Genomic DNA, 21,149 nt, shown 5'->3' on the forward strand with positions numbered 1-21,149 from the left:
AAGCCGTTTGATTTGATTCTTTCCAAACTTTTGGGAAAATTTGCATACATCCTTAGTAGCCCTTATTTTAAAGAAAAGAAGTATGACATTAGGTGAAGAGTTGGTAAAAGTTATTGTTTCATTTTTTGTATAAATGTAGCTACTGTAACATATTTGAAAAAGAGAAAAAAGAGTGAAAAGAATATTTATGTGAGCTTAAAGGGAAAGAGAAGAGACAAATAGAGATTGGAGCAGAGTTGTAAGTGTATTATGTTGAAAATATGAAGAAGAAAAAGAGAAAGAAGTTTGTATCGCCTTGCGATGTGAATATATGTTTTTCCTTGTAAGTTTTCTGCTATCTTTATTTGTTTTGGTGTTTATGTTTTTGATTTTCTCCTCTCTATCTCTATTTTTCAACATGGTATCAAGAACCTTGATCTTAAGCTTCTGTGTGTGTATTTGAGTGAAAATTTTAGAGAAAACCACCAAATAAACCAGAGATTGTGAAGTTTTCTGTTTATTTGCTTTCCCTCAAATGGCTTCCAACAATATTTCTCTTTCACCACCTCATTTTAATGGGGAAAACTACTATGTTTGGGTTGTGAAGATGAGAACTTATTTAAAGGGATGAATTATGGCAGTATGTGGAGGAAAACAGACTACCTCCACCTCTTAGACAAAATCCAACCCTTTAGCAGATTAGGCAACATCAAGAAGAGGTTGCTAAGGCCCAAAAAGCCCCATCCTATATCCATGCAGCTGTTGTAGATACTTTGTTCACTAAGTTCTTGGCATGTGAGACAACATATAAAGCTCGGGAGAAGTTAAAGATTGAGTATCATGGATCTGATAAAACTAGACAGATGTAGGTATATAATTTGAGAAAAAAAAATTGAAATCTTGAAAATGATAGACAATGAAAAGGTGAAAGATTACGTTGATAGAGTTATGAAAATTGTAAACCAAATTCGGTTGGTGGGAGAAGAGTTAGAAGAGAAGAGAATTGGTTGAGAAATTTCTGGTGACTCTTCCTAAAAAGTTTGTGTGACCTCCCGACCCGGCAAAGCGATCCTAAGAGGGCGGGTAGAGCAAAGCTCTTGGCTAGCTTCTAGGATGGCAGGCTAGCTAGGGTAGTGGAATGCGGAACACAAGAATGAATCGAATCATATATCGAAAATGGGGAAACTAATCATTAGAGGCGCTTTTTGGTGGAATGGCTGGAGAGTTGGAAGAACTCCAGGGTTAAGCGTGCTCGCTTAACGGAAATCCTAGGATGGGTGACCTCCTGGGAAGTTTCTCATTTCACTTGCGGGACAAAATGGTGCGGGTCTTGCCAATCTTGTATAGGGGATTTGGCTTGATCCAAAGCGGACAATTCCTTTGGTGATTAGAGTCGGGCATGACAGTTTGAGGCCAAGATTTCTTCTTTTGAAGATACTTGGGACATGTCATAAATCTCTTTAAATGAACTTTCAAATGCTCTACAAGCTATAGAACAAAGAAAAGCTTACAGGGAAGAAGAAACGATTGGAGAGAAGGCTATTGTAGCAACTCAGAAAATAAAAATGCAAGAAGGAGGTTTAAGAGGCTAGCAAATTGATGGAAAAGCAAATTTAAGAAAAGTTTAACAAAAAATGGAGGAAGGATAGATTTTCACCTTGTCCACATTGCAAAAAACCAAACCATATCAAGAATTACTGTTGGTTCAAACCTGACGCTCAATGTAAAGTTGGTAAGCAATTTGGTCACATCGAGAAAATTTGTTCTACAAATCAAAATCAACAAACACAAGCTCATCCTGCACAAGTCACCGAAAATTCAAAAAATCATGAAGGATGACTATTTACTGCTATAGAAATTGAAGAATGTTGTGTCTCAACTGAAGCTAAAGAAGTTTGGCTTGTTCACAGTGGCTAAACTGACCATATGACACCAAACTTGGTAAGATAGCTTGGGTACCAATTACTCCTCAAAAGTCCGACTTGGAGATGGTAGGCTTGTTGATGTCAAAGGCAAAGGAGTTGTGATTGTACAAACTCCTTCATGTACAAAGCTTGTTTCCGATGTTCTTTATGTACCTGAACTAAATCAAAGCTTGTTTTCTGTTGGTCAATTGCTGTATAAGAATTATAATTTGCTATTTAAAGGTAAAACTTATGAAATTAGTGATCCTTTCGGCACAAAGTTATTTGCTACAAAAATGAAACGTAGAAGCTTTTCTCTAAATTTAAGAAACTTTGAAGAAGAATCTTGCTTAATTCATAAAGAAGAATCTAATTTATGGCATAAGAGACTTGTAACACCCGCCGCCCGATCCCGAAAGACCCGACGGTGGATGCCATATTCGGTGCCGGAGGCACCGTCCTAACCTACATATAAATCATACAATCATATTATGAATTAGAAGTGACTTAGTATTCATAAATTTAGCAAGTAATAATATTTTGTTTTGAAAATGATTTGGGAGAGTCCTACAGAAAAACTGCAAGAGTTTCCCCTAAAAATAGAAGTTGCCAAACATATGAATACAAAGCATTCCCAATTCCAAACTCCAAACCCCATCAAACTCCAATAACAACACAATAGCACTTCTATCATTTCATATCCTCAATAACATTTTAATATTCACTAATTAAATAGATGCATTTAAACATATCAACTTCTAATATTCTAACCATTAAATAAGTTCCAAGTTTATCTCCCAATATATACACCAAAATAATTTACAACAATATGCTTAAGTTATAAATTAACTAATACAGTCTCCAAAAATGTAATACTTATACATGCCATAATTCTTAGTTACAAAAAAAAAAAAAAAAAAATACTAAGTAACTACCAAAATATCTCTTCAGCTCTGATGCTACTCTTCAGGTCTTTAAGCAGCAAGCACAATCTCCAACCTGCGCGTGATAAAATCAACGCGCTGAGTATAAAACTCAGTGGTGCTCATAAAACACAACAAACCAATGTTGTGATGACAACATACTTAAAAAAATAATTTATATACATAAAATCATTAAATTTGAACATGTATTACATATGTACACCAACACATCATGCTTTAAAAATTCATTTGATATCATAAATACGTTGTGGTAAACTAAGAGTTATTAACATAATGTGATCTCATTTATTTCACTTCCTTAAAAATATTGTATAAGGGCTCACACACACTTAGGAGAAAAAGAAGCAGATAAGTTTTCATAGCTTATTCATAATGGCCTTAGGTCGCCAACCTTTTCATAACATATAGAGCGCGTCCGCCCTAACATAAGACACCCACGTGCCTAGCATATGATCATAGCTTCTTATCATAATGGCATCAAATGCCGAGCATGCTCATCATACATAATAAAATCAAATCATGCATCAAATCCACATCAAGTATATTAGAGCCCAAAAACATTTCTCATAAAATCCATGTTCTTTAGTCTTCTCATAATAAAAACTTAATTTACACTTAAGTAATTCATAAAAATTCTCATACTTAAACAAAATGACTTAACATAGAAAATTTCCAGCATAAAAATAACATTGACCTTTGCTGTGTTTTTAAAACATAACTTGAGTTATGGGTCTCCAAATTAAATGCAATCAGAGTCATTAGAAAGCTAAGACAAAAGCCTACAAATGTTATGAAGGGATCACAACCTAGATCAATATGGAAGATAACAAAAAAAAAAAGCTAGGAACACAAACTAACAGACCAGGCCTGATTCAGCAGAACCAAGTCCATTGTTTATTGAATTCCTACTAAACCAAACACTCAAATTAAACCAATCTAGAACAAGAGAATTCTCAAGACATATGGAAACAACTTTTATGAAGAACTCAGAACCTAATCTTATCATTATAGTGGTCAAAATGGGCACTCAATTCAGTGATGCATGTGGCCCGACACAAACAGAGTCAGTTTGGGTGTTTCAGCCATAAGTTGAGTTATATATCTCCAAATTGGACACAAGAGGATGGGTTAGAAAGATAAGAGATAGACCTACAACTTTTATGAAGGACTCAGACACAAATGGAAATTAGAAAGGACCGAAAAATGGTCCTAAATCTCACTCAAAATCACGTTTTTCCCAAATTCAGTTTACTTTAGCCATGAAAGGAACATGAACCACAAAGATACAAGGTAGAAATGTCTACCACAACATAATTACTCATCAAACATCATCCAAGAGCATGTAATGACAACCAAAATTCAACAAATCAATCATTTCATACAAAATCTCAAAATATACACATAATAGCATAAAGGCACAAAATCAAAATTTGAGTAAGGTAAGTGTGTTTATGAACACTAACCTTCAAAACAAGCTTTAACAAGCTTTAATCAAAGCTTCTCAAGCTTTGGTCTTGCCCTTATCTTTGTTAGAAGGCTCTCCACCCTCGACATGTAAGAAACTCAAAATCAAACAAGGAAAACAAATAAAAGAAGTAATTGGAGCATGATTAAGCATGTATATGCTAAAAGATAACTCTAAACCCAAAAATAATTAACTTATCATAAAATCACTTACTTGACCCAAGTAGGAAAATCACCAAATTCCTTGAAATTAGTCACCAAAAATGACTTCTCTAGCTTCACTCTCTAAGATTTAGTACTTAAATCAAGTTGGATGGGTGAATTTGATGTGTTTACTTAGTAAGAATTGAAGAAAATGAAGAAGAAGAGGAAGAAGAAGAAGAAGAAGAAGAAGAAGAAGGAGAAGGAGACGTGTAGGAAAAGGAGAAGAAGGACAAAGTGTTGCTCAATAATTGATAGTTGCTTTTAATAAAGCAACTAAGGGGTATTTTGGTCTTTTCTCCAAATTGGAGGGTGTTTTGGTCTTTTCTCCAAATATTCTCCAGTTAAATTCCTTCAAAATATTATTTATCTCCACAAAACTCTCTAATTTTCCTCCATAAAAAATAATTGCTCAAATTTCCTTACTTAATAAAACACCATAATTCACTATTCACTAATTATCTAAATTCTCCAAAAATATTCCTTACTTACTTTCTACCCATAAAAACCATGCATACATGCTCCAAAAATGTTAAATAAAATATAAAACATAAATAGTAATTTTTCCGGGCCAAAAATAATACCAACTTCCGTACCGGTGGTACTATTCACAGACTGGTAAACTACTATTGAAACACAGGAAAAATGGGGCGTTACAGTTCTCCCCCCCTTAAAGAATTTCGTCCTCGAAATTCACCTGAATTAAACAACTGAGGATGCTGTTGTCTCATAATATCTTCACTTTCCCATGTAGCTTCCTCGGTCTTATGGTTTCTCCAAAGAACCTTTACCCACGGAATTCTCTTATTCCTTAGTTCCTTGATTTCCCTAGCAAGTATCCTCACTGGTTCTTCCTCATAAGTTAAATCTGGCTCTATAGTCACAGATTCCACTGATATTACATGTGATGGGTCGGACCGATACCTCCTCAGCATAGAGACGTGGAAAACATTATGTATCTGATCCAGGTCTGGTGGTAAAGCTAGTCTATAGGCTAATGGACCCACATGCTCAATGATCTCATATGGACCAATGAACCTAGGACTAAGCTTACCCTTTCTTCCAAATCTCAATATCTTTTTCCACGGAGATACTTTAAGGAAAACCTTATCTCCCACTGCATACTCTATATCTTTCCTCTTCAAATCCGCATAAGATTTTTGATGATCTGAAGCTGCTTTCAATCTATCTCTGATAATTTTGACCTTTTCTTCTATATCCCGAATCAAATCTGGACCTACCATCTTGCCCTCACTCAATTTTGACCAACACAGTGGAGTCCTACATCTCCTACCATATAGTGCTTCAAAAGGGGCCATCTGAATACTCGACTGATAACTGTTATTGTAGGCAAATTCTACAAGTCGAATGTACTTCTCCCAACTGCCCTCAAACTCGATAGCACAAGCTCTTAACATATCCTCCAAAATCTGAATAACCCGCTCTGACTGACCATCTGTCTGAGGATGAAAAGCTGTGCTGAAATTCAGCTTAGTACCTAGGGCCTCATGTAGCTTCTTCCAAAATCTAGAAGTAAATCTCGGATCTCTATCTGAAATGATGGAAGAAGGAACCCCATGTAATCTCACTATCTCATCTATATATAGCTCTGCATATTGCTCTATGGTGAAGTCGGTCCTAACAGGAAGAAAGTGTGCTTACTTAGTTAATCTGTCAACTATTACCCATACAACATCTTTCTTTTTAGGAGTTAAAGGCAATCCAGTCACAAAATCCATAGTAACCTTATCCCATTTCCACTCTGGAATAGAAGTAGGGTGTAACAAACCAGAAGGAAACTGATGCTCTGCTTTCACTTGCTGGCACGTCAAACACCTCGACACATAATCTGTGATATCCCTCTTCATCGCCGGCCACCAATACTGTGATTTCAAATCCTGATACATCTTATTACTGCCAGGATGCATAGCATAGGGACTACTATGAGCTTCCTTTAAGATACTCTTCCTCAGCTCTGAAATTTTAGGCACACAAATCCGATCCCCAAAGTACAAGCAGTCATCATCTTTAATCATAAATCTCTTTTTCCTTCCATCTCTAACTAGGTCTTTCCACAAGGCAATTGTCTCATCATCCCTCTGTGCATCTCGAATCTGCTTAAGTAGACTAGGTCTAATCATAAGCTCTACCATGAGTGCACCATTACTAGCTACAGATAATCAAGTATTCATAGCACGTAAAGCAACCAAGGACTTCCTACTAAGTGCATCTGCTACCACATTAGCTTTACCCGGATGGTAATCAATGGTGAACTCATAGTCCTTAAGTAGCTCTAACCATCTGCGCTGTCTCAGATTAAGCTCCTTTTGAGTAAGCAGATACTTGAGACTCTTATGATCCGTATACAGATGACATTTCTCACCATACAAGTAATGCCTCCAAATCTTCAAAGCGAAGACTATAGCTGCTAACTCCAAATCATGAGTAGGGTAGTTCTTCTCGTGTGGTTTAAGCTGTCTAGAAGCATAAGCAACTACCTTACCCTCCTGCATAAGCACACAACCCAATCCATTATGTGAAGCATCACTATACACATCATACGGTCTACCCGAAACTGGCTGTGTCAACACTGGAGCCTCAGTAAGCATCGTCTTCAGCTTCTCAAAACTATTCTGACATTTATCATTCCACTCGAATCTGGCATCTTTTTGAAGAAGTCTAGTCAAAGGAGCCGCAATGAGAGAAAATCCCTTGACAAATCTTCTATAATAACCAGCCAATCCTAAGAAACTCCGAATCTCTGTAACATTCTTCGATGGCTTCCATTCAAGCACTGCCTCTATCTTCTTCGAATCAACTCTAATACCCTCAACAGAAATAATGTGACCCAAGAAAGCAATCTCAGACAACCAGAATTCACTCTTACTCAGCTTAGCATACAATTGTCTCTCTCTCAATATCTGAAGTACAATTCTCAAATGGTGATCATGATCCTCTCTAGTCTGAGAATATACCAAGATGTCATCAATGAACACAACCACAAACTGATCTAAGTAAGGATGAAAGATCCGGTTCATCAAATCCATGAACACTGCAGGAGCATTAGTCAAACCAAACGGCATTACCAAGAACTCATAGTGACCGTAGCGTGTCCTGAAAGCAGTCTTAGGTACATCTGATGCCTTCACCCTTAGCTGATGATAACCTGATCTCAGATCTATCTTCGAGAATACACTAGCTCCTCTCAACTGATTAAACAAATCATCTATCCGAGGCAATGGATACCGATTCTTCACAGTAACTTTGTTAAGTTGTCTGTAATCAATACACAATCTAAGTGATCCATCCTTCTTCTTTACAAACAATACTGGAGCACCCCACGGAGATACACTAGGATGAATAAAACCCTTATCAAGCAACTCTTGAATCTGTATCTTTAACTCTTTCAACTCAGCAGGCACCATCCGATACGGAGCAATGGATATCGGTGCAGTACCAAGCATAACCTCAATACCAAACTCAACCTCTCTCTCAGGAGGTAAACCAGGCAACTCCTCTGGAAACACATCCGGAAAATCATATACTGTGGGTATATCATGGACACTAGGAGATTCTGACTCTGGAGCAAGTACACAGGCTAAGTAGGCCTCACAACCATGCTGGATCAATCTTCTAGCAGTAGAAGCAGAAATAACATTAGAGAGGTAATCCAACCTCTCACCCACAACTACAATCTCCTCACCAGATGAAGTCTGGAGTGTAATCCTCTTAAGTCTACAATCAATCATAACTCCATGTCTAGATAACCAATCCATACCCAAAATCACATCAAACTCCCGGAAAGGCAACTCTATTAGATCTCCCAGAAACACATGGCCATAGATTACCAATGGACAATCTCTATACACCCGATTAACTACGACACTATGACCTAAGGGATTAGTAACCTCAATACCATGCTCTAACATATCAGCATGCATATTACCCAATCTACTCACATGTATGCCTAATTATGAATGAGTAGAGCCAGAATCAATCAAAGCATATACAGAAATATCAAAGAGAGAGAATGTACCAATGATAACGTCTGGGGCATCCTGCTCCTCCCTAGTCCGGATAGCATACGCTCCAGCAGGTGCTCTGGACTCAAGTTTTTCCACTGTCTCTGAAACTGGCCTCTGACTCCCAGTGCCTCCTGTATCACCACGACCTCTGCCTCTGCCTCTCGAAACATAAGGAGCCGACCTCCCTACCTGAGGAGCTGCACTAGCTAAAGTCATAGGGCAGTCTCGAAGCAAATGCTCTGTAGACCCACATCGAAAGCTTGCCCCCAGAAAATCTCCTACAAACCCCGAGATGCTTCTTTCCACACTGAGTACATGTCGGAATATCAATCCATGTAGCACCTCCACCACTAGCAACAGATGTGGTCTGTGGAGCTACTCTGCCATGAGCACCCTGTCCATGTCTCTGAATCGGTCTAGACCAGGTCTGTGATGAACCTCTATGCCTCTTACTACTAGACTGAGCCCCAGAAGTCTGTCCCGATACCATACCCTGAAACGTCTTTTGTTGACCCTGCTGACTCCATTGCCTCCTAGCCTGCTGCTCATTCCTCACTTCCTCAAGCTCTAAAGCTGCCTTCACTAGGGAAGACAATGATGTATGAGGATGAGCAACTAGATGCATGCGATATTCATCATGCAAGCCTTTCCTGAAGCGCTTGCATCTATCAGACTCAGTAGGAATCATCTTAGTAGCATACCTACTCAACCGGATGAACTCTCTCTCATATTCAGCCACAGACATTCTGCCCTGTTTTAACTCTAAAAACTCAGCTTTATGTTGGTCAATGTAAAGCTCCCCAATATATTTCTGTCTAAACTCAGAAAGAAAGAAGTCCCAAGTCCTCTGCTCCGCACTAACTGTCCGTGATACAGTATCCCACCACTGGTAAGCTTCCTCTCTCAATAAGGAAGTGGCACAAACCAAACTGTCTACAGGTGAGCACTGCATCTGCTCCAATATCCTCTCCACAGACTGGGGCCAATACTCTGCTGCAGAAGCCACATCATCCTTTCTACCCATAAACTCAACAGCTCCATATTTCCTCAGTTTCTCAATAGGGGGACGAACTGGAACAGGGGCTGGAGTAATTGGAGCCTGGGGAACAGCTCCCGCTGCCTACCTCAAAGCAGCAACTAACTGCTGAACAAACGTATCCTGGTTAGGCCCAGCAGGACCTGCAGCAGCTTGCCCCACCCTCGAGGCGTGCTCCGCATCAGAACCCACAACACCACTAGCGGCATCTCCAACAGGAATACCACCACTAGGAGGGACATAACTATCCACCTCCTCATCAGACAGATGTTGAGACATCACTCAACTCCTATAAAGACCAAAAGGTTCGCATCAGAGAGAAGTTCCAAACCAAATCAATATGGTATGTATTTAACTTAAATTACTCATACTCTCACTTCAAAATAGATAAATTCTTATATATGCATATAGTCCGAGAACCGCCTAAACCTATGCTCTGATACCACTAAATGTAACACCCGCCGCCCGATCCAGAAAGACCCGACGGTGGATGCCACATTCGGTGCCGGAGGCACCGTCCTAACCTACATATAAATCATACAATCATATTATGAATTAGAAGTGACTTAGTATTCATAAGTTTAGCAAGTAATAATATTTTGTTTTGAAAATGATTTGGGAGAGTCCTACAGAAAAACTGCAAGAGTTTCCCCTAAAAATAGAAGTTGCCAAACATATGAATACAAAGCACTCCTAATTCCAAACTCCAAACCCCATCAAACTCCAATAACAACACAATAGCACTTCTATCATTTCATATCCTCAATAACATTTTAATATTCACTAATTAAATAGATGCATTTAAACATATCAACTTCTAATATTCTAACCATTAAATAAGTTCCAAGTTTATCTCCCAATATATACACCAAAATAATTTACAACAATAAGCTTAAGTTATAAATTAACTAATACAGTCTCCAAAAATGTAATACTTATACATGCCATAATTCTTAGTTACAAAAAAAAAAAAAAAAAAAAATACTAAGTAACTACCAAAATATCTCTTCAGCTCTGATGCTACTCTTCAGGTCTTTAAGCAACAAGCACAATCTCCAACCTGCGCGTGATAAAATCAATGCGCTGAGTATAAAACTCAATGGTGCTCATAAAACACAACAAACCAATGTTGTGATGACAACATACTTAAAAAAATAATTTATATACATAAAATCATTAAATTTGAACATGTATTACATATGTACACTGTAACACCCCTTCCCGGTCCACCCAATAACCCGAATGAACCGAGTCGAGATGATACAAACTAGTTGACTTAAATGTTCTGACATGCTGATATCATACTGACTATTGACTATTATAGTATACAAAAGCTGTTTACATTAATAGTGTACTGAATATTGATATACATGATACAAGTTTTTAAAGTGAATTGGGCCCAACTGTGTGCCCTGAACATGCCATGAATAGAATAAATAAAAGTTACACATCAAAATAGGGAGCTACCCTGAAGACTGAGTCTTCTATAGATGAACTGCTGCAGTTGTACGCTGACGCCTAAAAGACCAGTCTCAAAACCTGCGAGTTAAACAGGTAACTCGCTGAGCTATTAAAGCTCAGTGGATATCTCAACATAAAACAACAATATGCACACATATAAGCAAAAAGCATTATGTAAGCACATATAATCACACATAACATGCGGCTTTCATTTTACCTTAATGATTTTTCTTACTGTTTATTTTACTGTATGATTCATGCAATAGCAAGTTAAAAATATCTGTATGGCTCCATAAGGTTATAGTGAAACCGAGGTGATAAGATAAACTGTAGGAAACTGTATGAATACTGTATGCTTGGCTGCTATGGCCTGTATAATCATATCCACTCAACGGCCTGTAGCCAGAGTTCCAAACTGTATGGGGCGCAGATCTGCTATTCTATGTCGCGACATAGCCTTATCTACATGGTTTCTACCCAACCTCAATGGAGCTTCATATTAGCATATCAACAATGTAACACAATAGCACATAAATGGTTTTACAACTTCATAGTTCATCCTATTGATTTGAGTTCACATCATATAAATGCTTACATGTTGTTTTAATCCATGTTCTTATATTGTATTTTTGTTTTACAATGATTGGATGCATGCATGATGAGCAAAGGAAGTTAATTGCATATGAAATGAAGACAAAAAGAATGTCAAAGCATCAGTCGCGAGCGCGACATGCCAAGTTGCGAGCGCGAGAATGTCAAATGAGAGTCAGAGAGTTTCTGGCTCAAAGTCGCGACCGCGCAACCTTAGTCGAGAGCGGGAGACCAAGTCGCGAGCGCGTCTTCAGACCTCGCGAGCGCGAGATGTACCATTTGAGAGTCAGAGAGGTTTCTGGCTCAAGTCGCGACCGCGCAACACAAGTCGCGAGCGCGAGATGAAGTCGCGAGCGCGCTTGTGGAGTTCGCGAGCGCGAAATGCGCAAACTGAGAGTCAGAGAGCTTCTGGCCAAAGTCGCGACCGCGCATGTGGAATTCGCGAGCGCGACACGCTGCCCAGCCTGCGCGGCGCGCGCGACGTGATTCCAGACTGTATAGTCTGTATTCTTTTGGCCATAACTCTCAATATACAACTCCAAATTGAATGATTCAAAAGCCCACGTAAAGATAACACATAGAGGAACAAATAACTCTTCTATGACAATTCCTAGTTCCATCATTAAATGGGGTCAAAATCAAGATGAAGTTGCTGGTAAAATTTCCAGCAAACTCTGGTTCAGCATAAACTCATTCCATCCCCTGTTTTCAGCATTTGCAATCCTCTCACTCAACAATAAGCAACATATGATCTCATGAGCAACACTCCACAAAATTTTCATGCAAAGAACATGGGAATAACAAGAGATATCAAACCTTTCTTGCCACAAAGCTGGGGCTCTGTTTTTAGTTTCTCTTCTCTGCTACCTTTGAACTTTCTTCTCCTACACACAAGAATTCTCATGATTCATCTCCAATATAGCTAAATCAAAGATTGAATAACCTTTAACTTCAAAGAATTTACTTACTTAGAGTTGACTTAATGCTTAATTACAGTGAAAAGGCAAAGGAAATGGGAGGGAAAAGTAAGAAAAGAATGAGAAACGTGAAAATGGGAAAGTGAAAATGAAAGGAACAGATAGACTCTAGAAAAAGTGATTTTTGTGTGTAAAAGTTCTACATGGTACCTCACTTATAAGAAGGTTGTAGCTTCATACCCAAGCTATATATAGTGATGCCAATAAGTCCTAAACTTTTCATGCAACTAAGTCCACTTATCATCCATTCTACCCCAACCAGGTTTGGTTCAACCCAACTCAACTCAAGAGGATGTTACAGTTCTCCCCTCCTAAATAAAAACTTCGTCCCGAAGTTTACCTGTTGTAAACAACTGCGGATATTGTTGTCGCATGGTGTCTTCAGATTCCCAAGTTGCTTCTTCTGTTTTATGATTCCTCCAAAGAACCTTCACCAATGCTATTTTCTTGTTCCGCAATTCTTTAGTTTCTTTGGCTAGGATCTGAACTGGTTCTTCTTCATAAGTGAGATCCGGCTGAATTTCAATCTCTTCTGCTGATAACACATGTGAGGGATCTGATCTGTATCTCCTTAACAGTGATACATGAAACACATTATGGATTCGATCTAAGGTTGGAGGTAATGCTAGGCGATAGGCTAATGGTCCTACGCGTTCAACAATCTCGTATGGACCAATAAACCTAGGACTTAGCTTACCCTTTTGTCTAAACCTTAAGATCTTTTTCCATGGTGAAACTTTTAGAAATACCTTATCCCCAACCGAATACTCAATGTCCTTTCTTTTTAAATCAGCATAGGACTTCTGTCGATCACTTGCTTCTTTTAGCCGTTTTCTAATAATTTCCACTTTCTCTTCTGTATCTCTAACCAAATCTGGACCCAAAATCTTCTTCTCACTAAGTTCTGTCCAACATACAGGTGTCCTGCATCTTCTGCCATACAATGCTTTATATGGTGCCATTTTGATGCTCGATTGATAGCTGTTGTTGTAAGCGAATTCCATGAGAGAGACATATTTGTCCCAACTGCCTTCAAATTCAATAACACATGATCTCATCATGTCTTCCAATATTTGAATTACTCTTTCTGACTGGCCATCTGTCTGCGGATGAAAAGCAGTGCTGAAATGCAGTTTCGTTCCTAATGCTTCCTGCAGTTTACCCCAAAACTTCGATGTAAACCTTGGATCACGATCAGAGATAATGGATGATGGAACTCCATGTAGTCGAACTATCTCTCTAACATAAATTTCTGCTAACTTGTCTAGAGAATAGTCCATCCTAACTGGTAGAAAGTGTGCGGACTTAGTTTATCTGTCCACAATCACCCATACTGCATCATGCTTCCGCTGCGTCTGAGGTAAGCCAGTAACAAAATCCATCATGATCTGATCCCATTTCCATGTTGGCACTGTTATTGGATGAAGTAACCAGATGGCAGTTGATGTTCTGCTTTGACTTGTTGACATGTTAAACATCTTGTTACAACATGTACAATATCGTTCTTCATGCCCGGCCACCAATAGCCTTTCTTCAAATCTTGATACATCTTGGTACTACCGGGATGCATTGTGTAGGGACTGTTATGAGCTTCATGCAAAATCTTTTGTCTAAGCTCTCCTGTCTGCGGTACAGCAACTCTGTCTTCATAGAATAAGACTCTACTGTTATCCAATCTGAATTTCCCACCATGATCTTCCTGTACTTGTTTCACCCATAGTGCTGTTTGTGCATCTTGCTTCTGTGCTTCTGCAACTTCCTGAACCCAAGATGGCTGTACTTGCATCTGTGCTAGAATAATTCCCTGCTGGTGCAACTCCATGCTGATTCTCATTGTTCTTAAAGCAAACAATGATTTCCGGCTAAGGGCATCAGCTACTACATTAGCTTTGCCAGGATGGTAATTAATGACATAATCATAATTAGCCAGAAGCTGCATCCATTTCCGTTGTCTTGAATTCAAGTCTTTCTGTGTCGGTAAATACTTTAAACTCTGATGATCTGTGTAAATGTAACACTTTTCACCGTACAAATAATGCCGCCATACTTTAAATGCTAAAACAATGGCTGCCAGTTCTAAATCATGGGTTGGATAATTCAATTCATGTGGCTTTAACTGTCTGGAGACATAAGCTACCACCTTCCTGTCTTGCATAAGTACACATCCTAACCCAATATGAGAAGCATCACTATAAATCTCAAAGTCTTTACCTGACACTGGCTGAGTCAACACTGGTGCTTCAGTCAACTTGGTCTTCAAAGTGTCAAAACTCTGCTGACATCTATCATCCCAATGAAATCTAGCCTCTTTCTTCAGCAGTCTTGTTAAGGGTGATGCAATGATGGAGAATCCCTTTACAAACCTTCTGTAATAACCGGCTAAACCCAGAAAACTTCGAACTTCTGTGACATTTCTGGGTGGTCTCCAATCAACAATAGCTTCAATCTTCTTAGGATCCACTCTGATACCCTCAGATGATACCACATGTCCTAAGAAAGAAACTTCTTCCAGCCAAAACTCATACTTACTGAGCTTGGCATACAGCTGTTTATCCCTCAGTGTCTGGAGTACAATCCGTAAATGTTTATCATGTTCAATCCTATCTCTGGAGTAGACCAAAATGTCATCTATAAACACCACCACAAACTGATCTAGATATGAATGAAACACGCGGTTCATGAGATCCATGAAAACCGCCGGTGCATTTGTGAGACCGAATGGCATTACTAAAAATTCAAAGTGACCATATCGGGTCCTGAATGCAGTCTTAGCGATATCTTCTTCTTTTATACGCAACTGATGATATCCCGACCTGAGGTCAATCTTAGAAAACATACTTGCACCTTTTAACTGATCAAACAAATCATCAATACGAGGCAATGGATACTTATTCTTGATTGTCAGTTTGTTCAGTTGTCTGTAGTCAATGCACAATCTAAAAGATCCATCTTTCTTCTTTACAAATAATACCAGTGCTCCCCAAGGTGATACACTGGGTCTGATAAAGCCTTTGTCTAATAACTCCTGCAGCTAAATCTTCAACTCTTTTAACTCTGCTGGTGCCATTCTGTAAGGTGCAATTGATACTGGTGCTGCTCCAGGATAGACATCTATGGTAAACTCCACTTCCCTCCTTGGCGGTAATCCTGGTAACTCTTTTGGAAATACATCTGGATAATCACACACTGTTGGTAGGTCTTACACTTTTGACTGCTCTTGCTCTGCGTGTAATGCACATACCAAGTATGCTTCACAACCCTTCTGAATTAATCTCTTTGCTGCCATGGCTGATATCACATTACCCAGAAACTCTCGCCGCTTCCCAACTACTATAATCTCGTCCCCTGTTAGGGTGTATAATGTCACCCTTTTCTTTGCACAATCAACGAGAGCCTGATGTCTCGATAACCAATCCATACCCAGAATAACATCAAATTCTCTAAATGGTAACTCCATAAGATCTCCTGAAAACTCTTTTCCATGTATCACAATTGGGCATCCCTCGACCACTGTATGGGTTTTTACTACATCACCTAGTGGATTAGTAACTACCATATCCTGACCCACATGTGCAACCGCTAACCCTTTAACCCAGGGTTTAGGCACACTAATGTATGAATGAGATGAGCCAGGATCAATTAAAGCAGAAACTGTATGACCACATAGAGAAAACTCACCAACTATTACATCTGGAGCTTCCTCCTCTTCCCTGGTTCGCATAGCATAAACCCTGGCTGGACCTCTAGTATCGGGTCTATCCACAGTCTCTGATTGCTGTCTCTGCACTCCGGAGGTCTCGCCTCGACCTCGGCCTGCTATGAACTGTGTAGGAACTCTTGCCCTTTTAGGACAATCCTTCTTCTGATGGTCTGATGCTCCGCATGTCCAACATTTACCGGTCACCAACCAACAATCTCCACCATGTCGTCGACCACAATGCTCACAAGGTGGCAAAGTATAACCGGCTGACTCTGCACCTCTGCCAGTACCCCTACCAGTTCCTCTGCCTGAACCTCGACTACCACCGGCAGAACTAGCCACAACTGATGCTGCTGGCACATTCGCACCCCTGGCTATGCCTTGGCTAAAAGGAGGCCTAGAACCAGCTGAACTACTAGCACCTCTGAATCTCTTGCTCTCCGGCTGATGTGTATTGGGTGCACCCTGAGTCTGGTCTCTTCTCTGCTGAGACCGCTGGCGTCTAGAACGCTGATTGGCCTGTATTCGCTCTATCTCCTGTGCTGCCTCTACCAAGGCTGAGAATTCTCTGAATCTGGAAGCTACCACTCCCATCTGAATCTCATCATTCAAACCTTCTTGGAACTTCTTACACCTTTCGGCTTCTGTAGACACTATCTGCTTACCATACCTGCTGAGTCTAGTAAATTCTCTTTCATATTCGGCAACTGACATTCTGTTCTGCCTCAGGTATACGAATTCTTTCCTTCTTGCATCTAAGTAAGCCTCTGTGATGAACTTCTTCTTGAATTCATCCAAGAAGAATTGCCAAGTACGCTGATCTGCTGTTACTCTCTGTTGCACAGTGGTCCACCATGTATATGCCTCCTCAATCAGTAATGAAGTGGCACAAATCAACTTGTCTTCGACTGTACACTGCAATTGTTCTAGGACTCTCGATGTCCCATCTAGCCAATACTCAGCTACTTCGGGACTGTCATCTTTGCTTGCTTTGAATTCCTTTGCACCATATTTTCGGAGCTTCTCCAATGGGGGCTTTCTCTCTCTTTCTACTACGACGGATGCTTGAGGCATCACCCCTGCAATCTGTCGAAAAGTATCTGCAAGTTGCTTTAACAGCACCTCTTGACCTGGTGCTACTGGAGCCTCACCCTCCACTGCTCTGGAGGCGTGTGACTCACTCTCACCTTCCTGAGACATCCTCCTAAAAGAATAACAACTGCTTAGTTCATCAGGGTAGTCATGGCATGTACACTCTACTGACTTATGCATGCAAGCCCGAGGAAATTAAACCAAGGGCTCTGATACCAAAATTTGTAACACCCCTTCCCGGTCCACCCAATAACCCGAATGAACCGAGTCGAGATGATACAAACTAGTTGACTTAAATGTTCTGACATGCTGATATCATACTGACTATTGACTATTATAGTATACAAAAGCTGTTTACATTAATAGTGTACTGAATATTGATATACATGATACAAGTTTTTAAAGTGAATTGGGCCCAACTGTGTGCCCTGAACATGCCATGAATAGAATAAATAAAAGTTACACATCAAAATAGGGAGCTACCCTGAAGACTGAGTCTTCTATAGATGAACTGCTGCAGTTGTACGCTGACGCCTAAAAGACCAGTCTCAAAACCTGCGAGTTAAACAGGTAACTCGCTGAGCTATTAAAGCTCAGTGGATATCTCAACATAAAACAACAATATGCACACATATAAGCAAAAAGCATTATGTAAGCACATATAATCACACATAACATGCGGCTTTCATTTTACCTTAATGATTTTTCTTACTGTTTATTTTACTGTATGATTCATGCAATAGCAAGTTAAAAATATCTGTATGGCTCCATAAGGTTATAGTGAAACCGAGGTGATAAGATAAACTGTAGGAAACTGTATGAATACTGTATGCTTGGCTGCTATGGCCTGTATAATCATATCCACTCAACGGCCTATAGCCGAAGTTCCAAACTGTATGGGGCGCAGATCTGCTATTCTATGTCGCGACATAGCCTTATCTACATGGTTTCTACCCAACCTCAATGGAGCTTCATATTAGCATATCAACAATGTAACACAATAGCACATAAATGGTTTTACAACTTCATAGTTCATCCTATTGATTTGAGTTCACATCATATAAATGCTTACATGTTGTTTTAATCCATGTTCTTATATTGTATTTTTGTTTTACAATGATTGGATGCATGCATGATGAGCAAAGGAAGTTAATTGCATAGGAAATGAAGACAAAAAGAATGTCAAAGCATCAGTCGCGAGCGCGACATGCCAAGTCGCGAGCGCGAGAATGTCAAATGAGAGTCAGAGAGTTTCTGGCTCAAAGTCGCGACCGCGCAACCTTAGTCGCGAGCGCGAGACCAAGTCGCGAGCGCGTCTTCAGACCTCGCGAGCGCGAGATGTACCATTTGAGAGTCAGAGAGGTTTCTGGCTCAAGTCGCGACCGCGCAACACAAGTCGCGAGCGCGAGATGAAGTCGCGAGCGTGCTTGTGGAGTTCGCGAGCGCAAAATGCGCAAACTGAGAGTCAGAGAGCTTCTGGCCAAAGTCGCGACCGCGCATGTGGAATTCGCGAGCGCGACACGCTGCCCAGCCTGCGCGGCGCGCGCGACGTGATTCCAGACTGTACAGTCTGTATTCTTTTGGCCATAACTCTCAATATACAACTCCAAATTGAATGATTCAAAAGCCCACGTAAAGATAACACATAGAGGAACAAATAACTCTTCTATGACAATTCCTAGTTCCATCATTAAATGGGGTCAAAATCAAGATGAAGTTGCTGGTAAAATTTCCAGCAAACTCTGGTTCAGCATAAACTCATTCCATCCCCTGTTTTCAGCATTTTCAATCCTCTCACTCAACAATAAGCAACATATGATCTCATGAGCAACACTCCACAAAATTTTCATGCAAAGAACATGGGAATAACAAGAGATATCAAACCTTTCTTGCCACAAAGCTGGGGCTCTGTTTTTAGTTTCTCTTCTCTGCTACCTTTGAACTTTCTTCTCCTACAGACAAGAATTCTCATGATTCATCTCCAATATAGCTAAATCAAAGATTGAATAACCTTTAACTTCAAAGAATTTACTTACTTGGAGTTGACTTAATGCTTAATTACAGTGAAAAGGCAAAGGAAATGGGAGGGAAAAGTAAGAAAAGAATGAGAAACGTGAAAATGGGAAAGTGAAAATGAAAGGAACAGATAGACTCTAGAAAAAGTGATTTTTGTGTGTAAAAGTTCTACATGGTACCTCACTTATAAGAAGGTTGTAGCTTCATACCCAAGCTATATATAGTGATGCCAATAAGTCCTAAACTTTTCATGCAACTAAGTCCACTTATCATCCATTCTACCCCAACCAGGTTTGGTTCAACCCAACTCAACTCAAGAGGATGTTACATACACCAACACATCATGCTTTAAAAATTCATTTGATATCATAAATACGTTGTGGTAAACTAAGAGTTATTAACATAATGTGATTTCATTTATTTCACTTCCTTAAAAATATTGTATAAGGGCTCACACACACTTAGGAGAAAAAGAAGCAGATAAGTTTTTATAGCTTATTCATAATGGCCTTAGGTCGCCAACCTTTTCATAACATATAGAGCGCGTCCGCCCTAACATAAGACACCCACGTGCCTAGCATATGATCATAGCTTCTTATCATAATGGCATCAAATGCCGAGCATGCTCATCATACATAATAAAATCAAATCATGCATCAAATCCACACCAAGTATATTAGAGCCCAAAAACATTTCTCATAAAATCCATGTTCTTTAGTTTTCTCATAATAAAAACTTAATTTACACTTAAGTAATTCTTAAAAATTCTCATACTTAAACAAAATGACTTAACATAATTTTCAGCATAAAAATAACATTGACCTTTGCTGTGTTTTTAAAACATAACTTGAGTTATGGGTCTCCAAATTAAATGCAATCAGAGTCATTAGAAAGCTAAGACAAAAGCCTACAAATGTTATGAAAGGATCATAGCCCAGATCAATATGGAAGATAACAAAAAAAAAAAGCTAGGAATACAAACTAACAGACCAGACCTGATTCAGCAGAACCAAGTCCATTGTTTATTGAATTCCTACTAAACCAAACATTGAAATTAAACCAATTCAGAACGAGAGAATTCTCAAGACATAGGGCAACAACTTTTATGAAGAACTCAAAACCTAATCTTGTCATTATAGTGGTCAAAATGGGCACTCAATTCAGTGATGCATGTGGCCCGACACAAACAGCGTCAGTTTGGGTGTTTCAGCCATAAGTTGAGTTATATATCTCCAAATTGGACACAAGAGGATGGGTTAGAAAGCTAAGAGATAGACCTACAACCTTTATGAAGGACGCAGACACAAATAGAAATTATAAAGGACCGAAAAATGGTCCTAAATCTCACTCAAAATCACGTTTTTCCCAAATTCAGTTTACTTTAGCCATGGAAGGAACATGAACCACAAAGATACAAGGTAGAAATGTCTACCACAACATAATTACTCGTCAAACATCATCCAAGAGCATGTAATGGCAACCAAAATTCAACAAATCAATCATTTCATACAAAATCTCAAAATATACACATAATAGCATAAAGGCACAAAATCAAAATTTGAGTAAGGTAAGTGTGTTTATGAACACTAACCTTCAAAACAAGCTTTAACAAGCTTTAATCAAAGCTTCTCAAGCTTTGGTCTTGCCCTTATCTTTGTTAGAAGGCTCTCCACCCTCGACATGTAAGAAACTCAAAATCAAACAAGGAAAACAAATAAAAGAAGTAATTGGAGCATGATTAAGCATGTATATGCTAAAA

At 39.3% G+C, this 21,149-nt stretch overlaps 1 protein-coding gene across 1 annotated transcript; it reads right to left on the minus strand.

The window, feature by feature from the left end:
- Positions 1–8,463: 8,463 nt before the first annotated feature.
- Positions 8,464–13,544, minus strand: LOC149498433 (uncharacterized). Its single transcript, XM_089717319.1, has 4 exons — positions 13,500–13,544; positions 9,716–9,805; positions 8,804–9,637; positions 8,464–8,706 (listed from the first exon to the last, which is right to left on the minus strand). The coding sequence occupies exons 1-4, from the start codon at positions 13,542–13,544 to the stop codon at positions 8,464–8,466; spliced, it is 1,212 nt and encodes a 403-aa protein (XP_089573445.1).
- Between the last annotated feature and the right edge of the window lie 7,605 nt (positions 13,545–21,149).

The sequence above is a fragment of the Jatropha curcas genome, chromosome 2, assembly GCF_041381405.1.
Source record: "Jatropha curcas cultivar XTBG-Jc1 chromosome 2, XTBG_Jcur_1.0, whole genome shotgun sequence".
In the NCBI taxonomy this organism is placed as follows: domain Eukaryota; kingdom Viridiplantae; phylum Streptophyta; class Magnoliopsida; order Malpighiales; family Euphorbiaceae; genus Jatropha; species Jatropha curcas.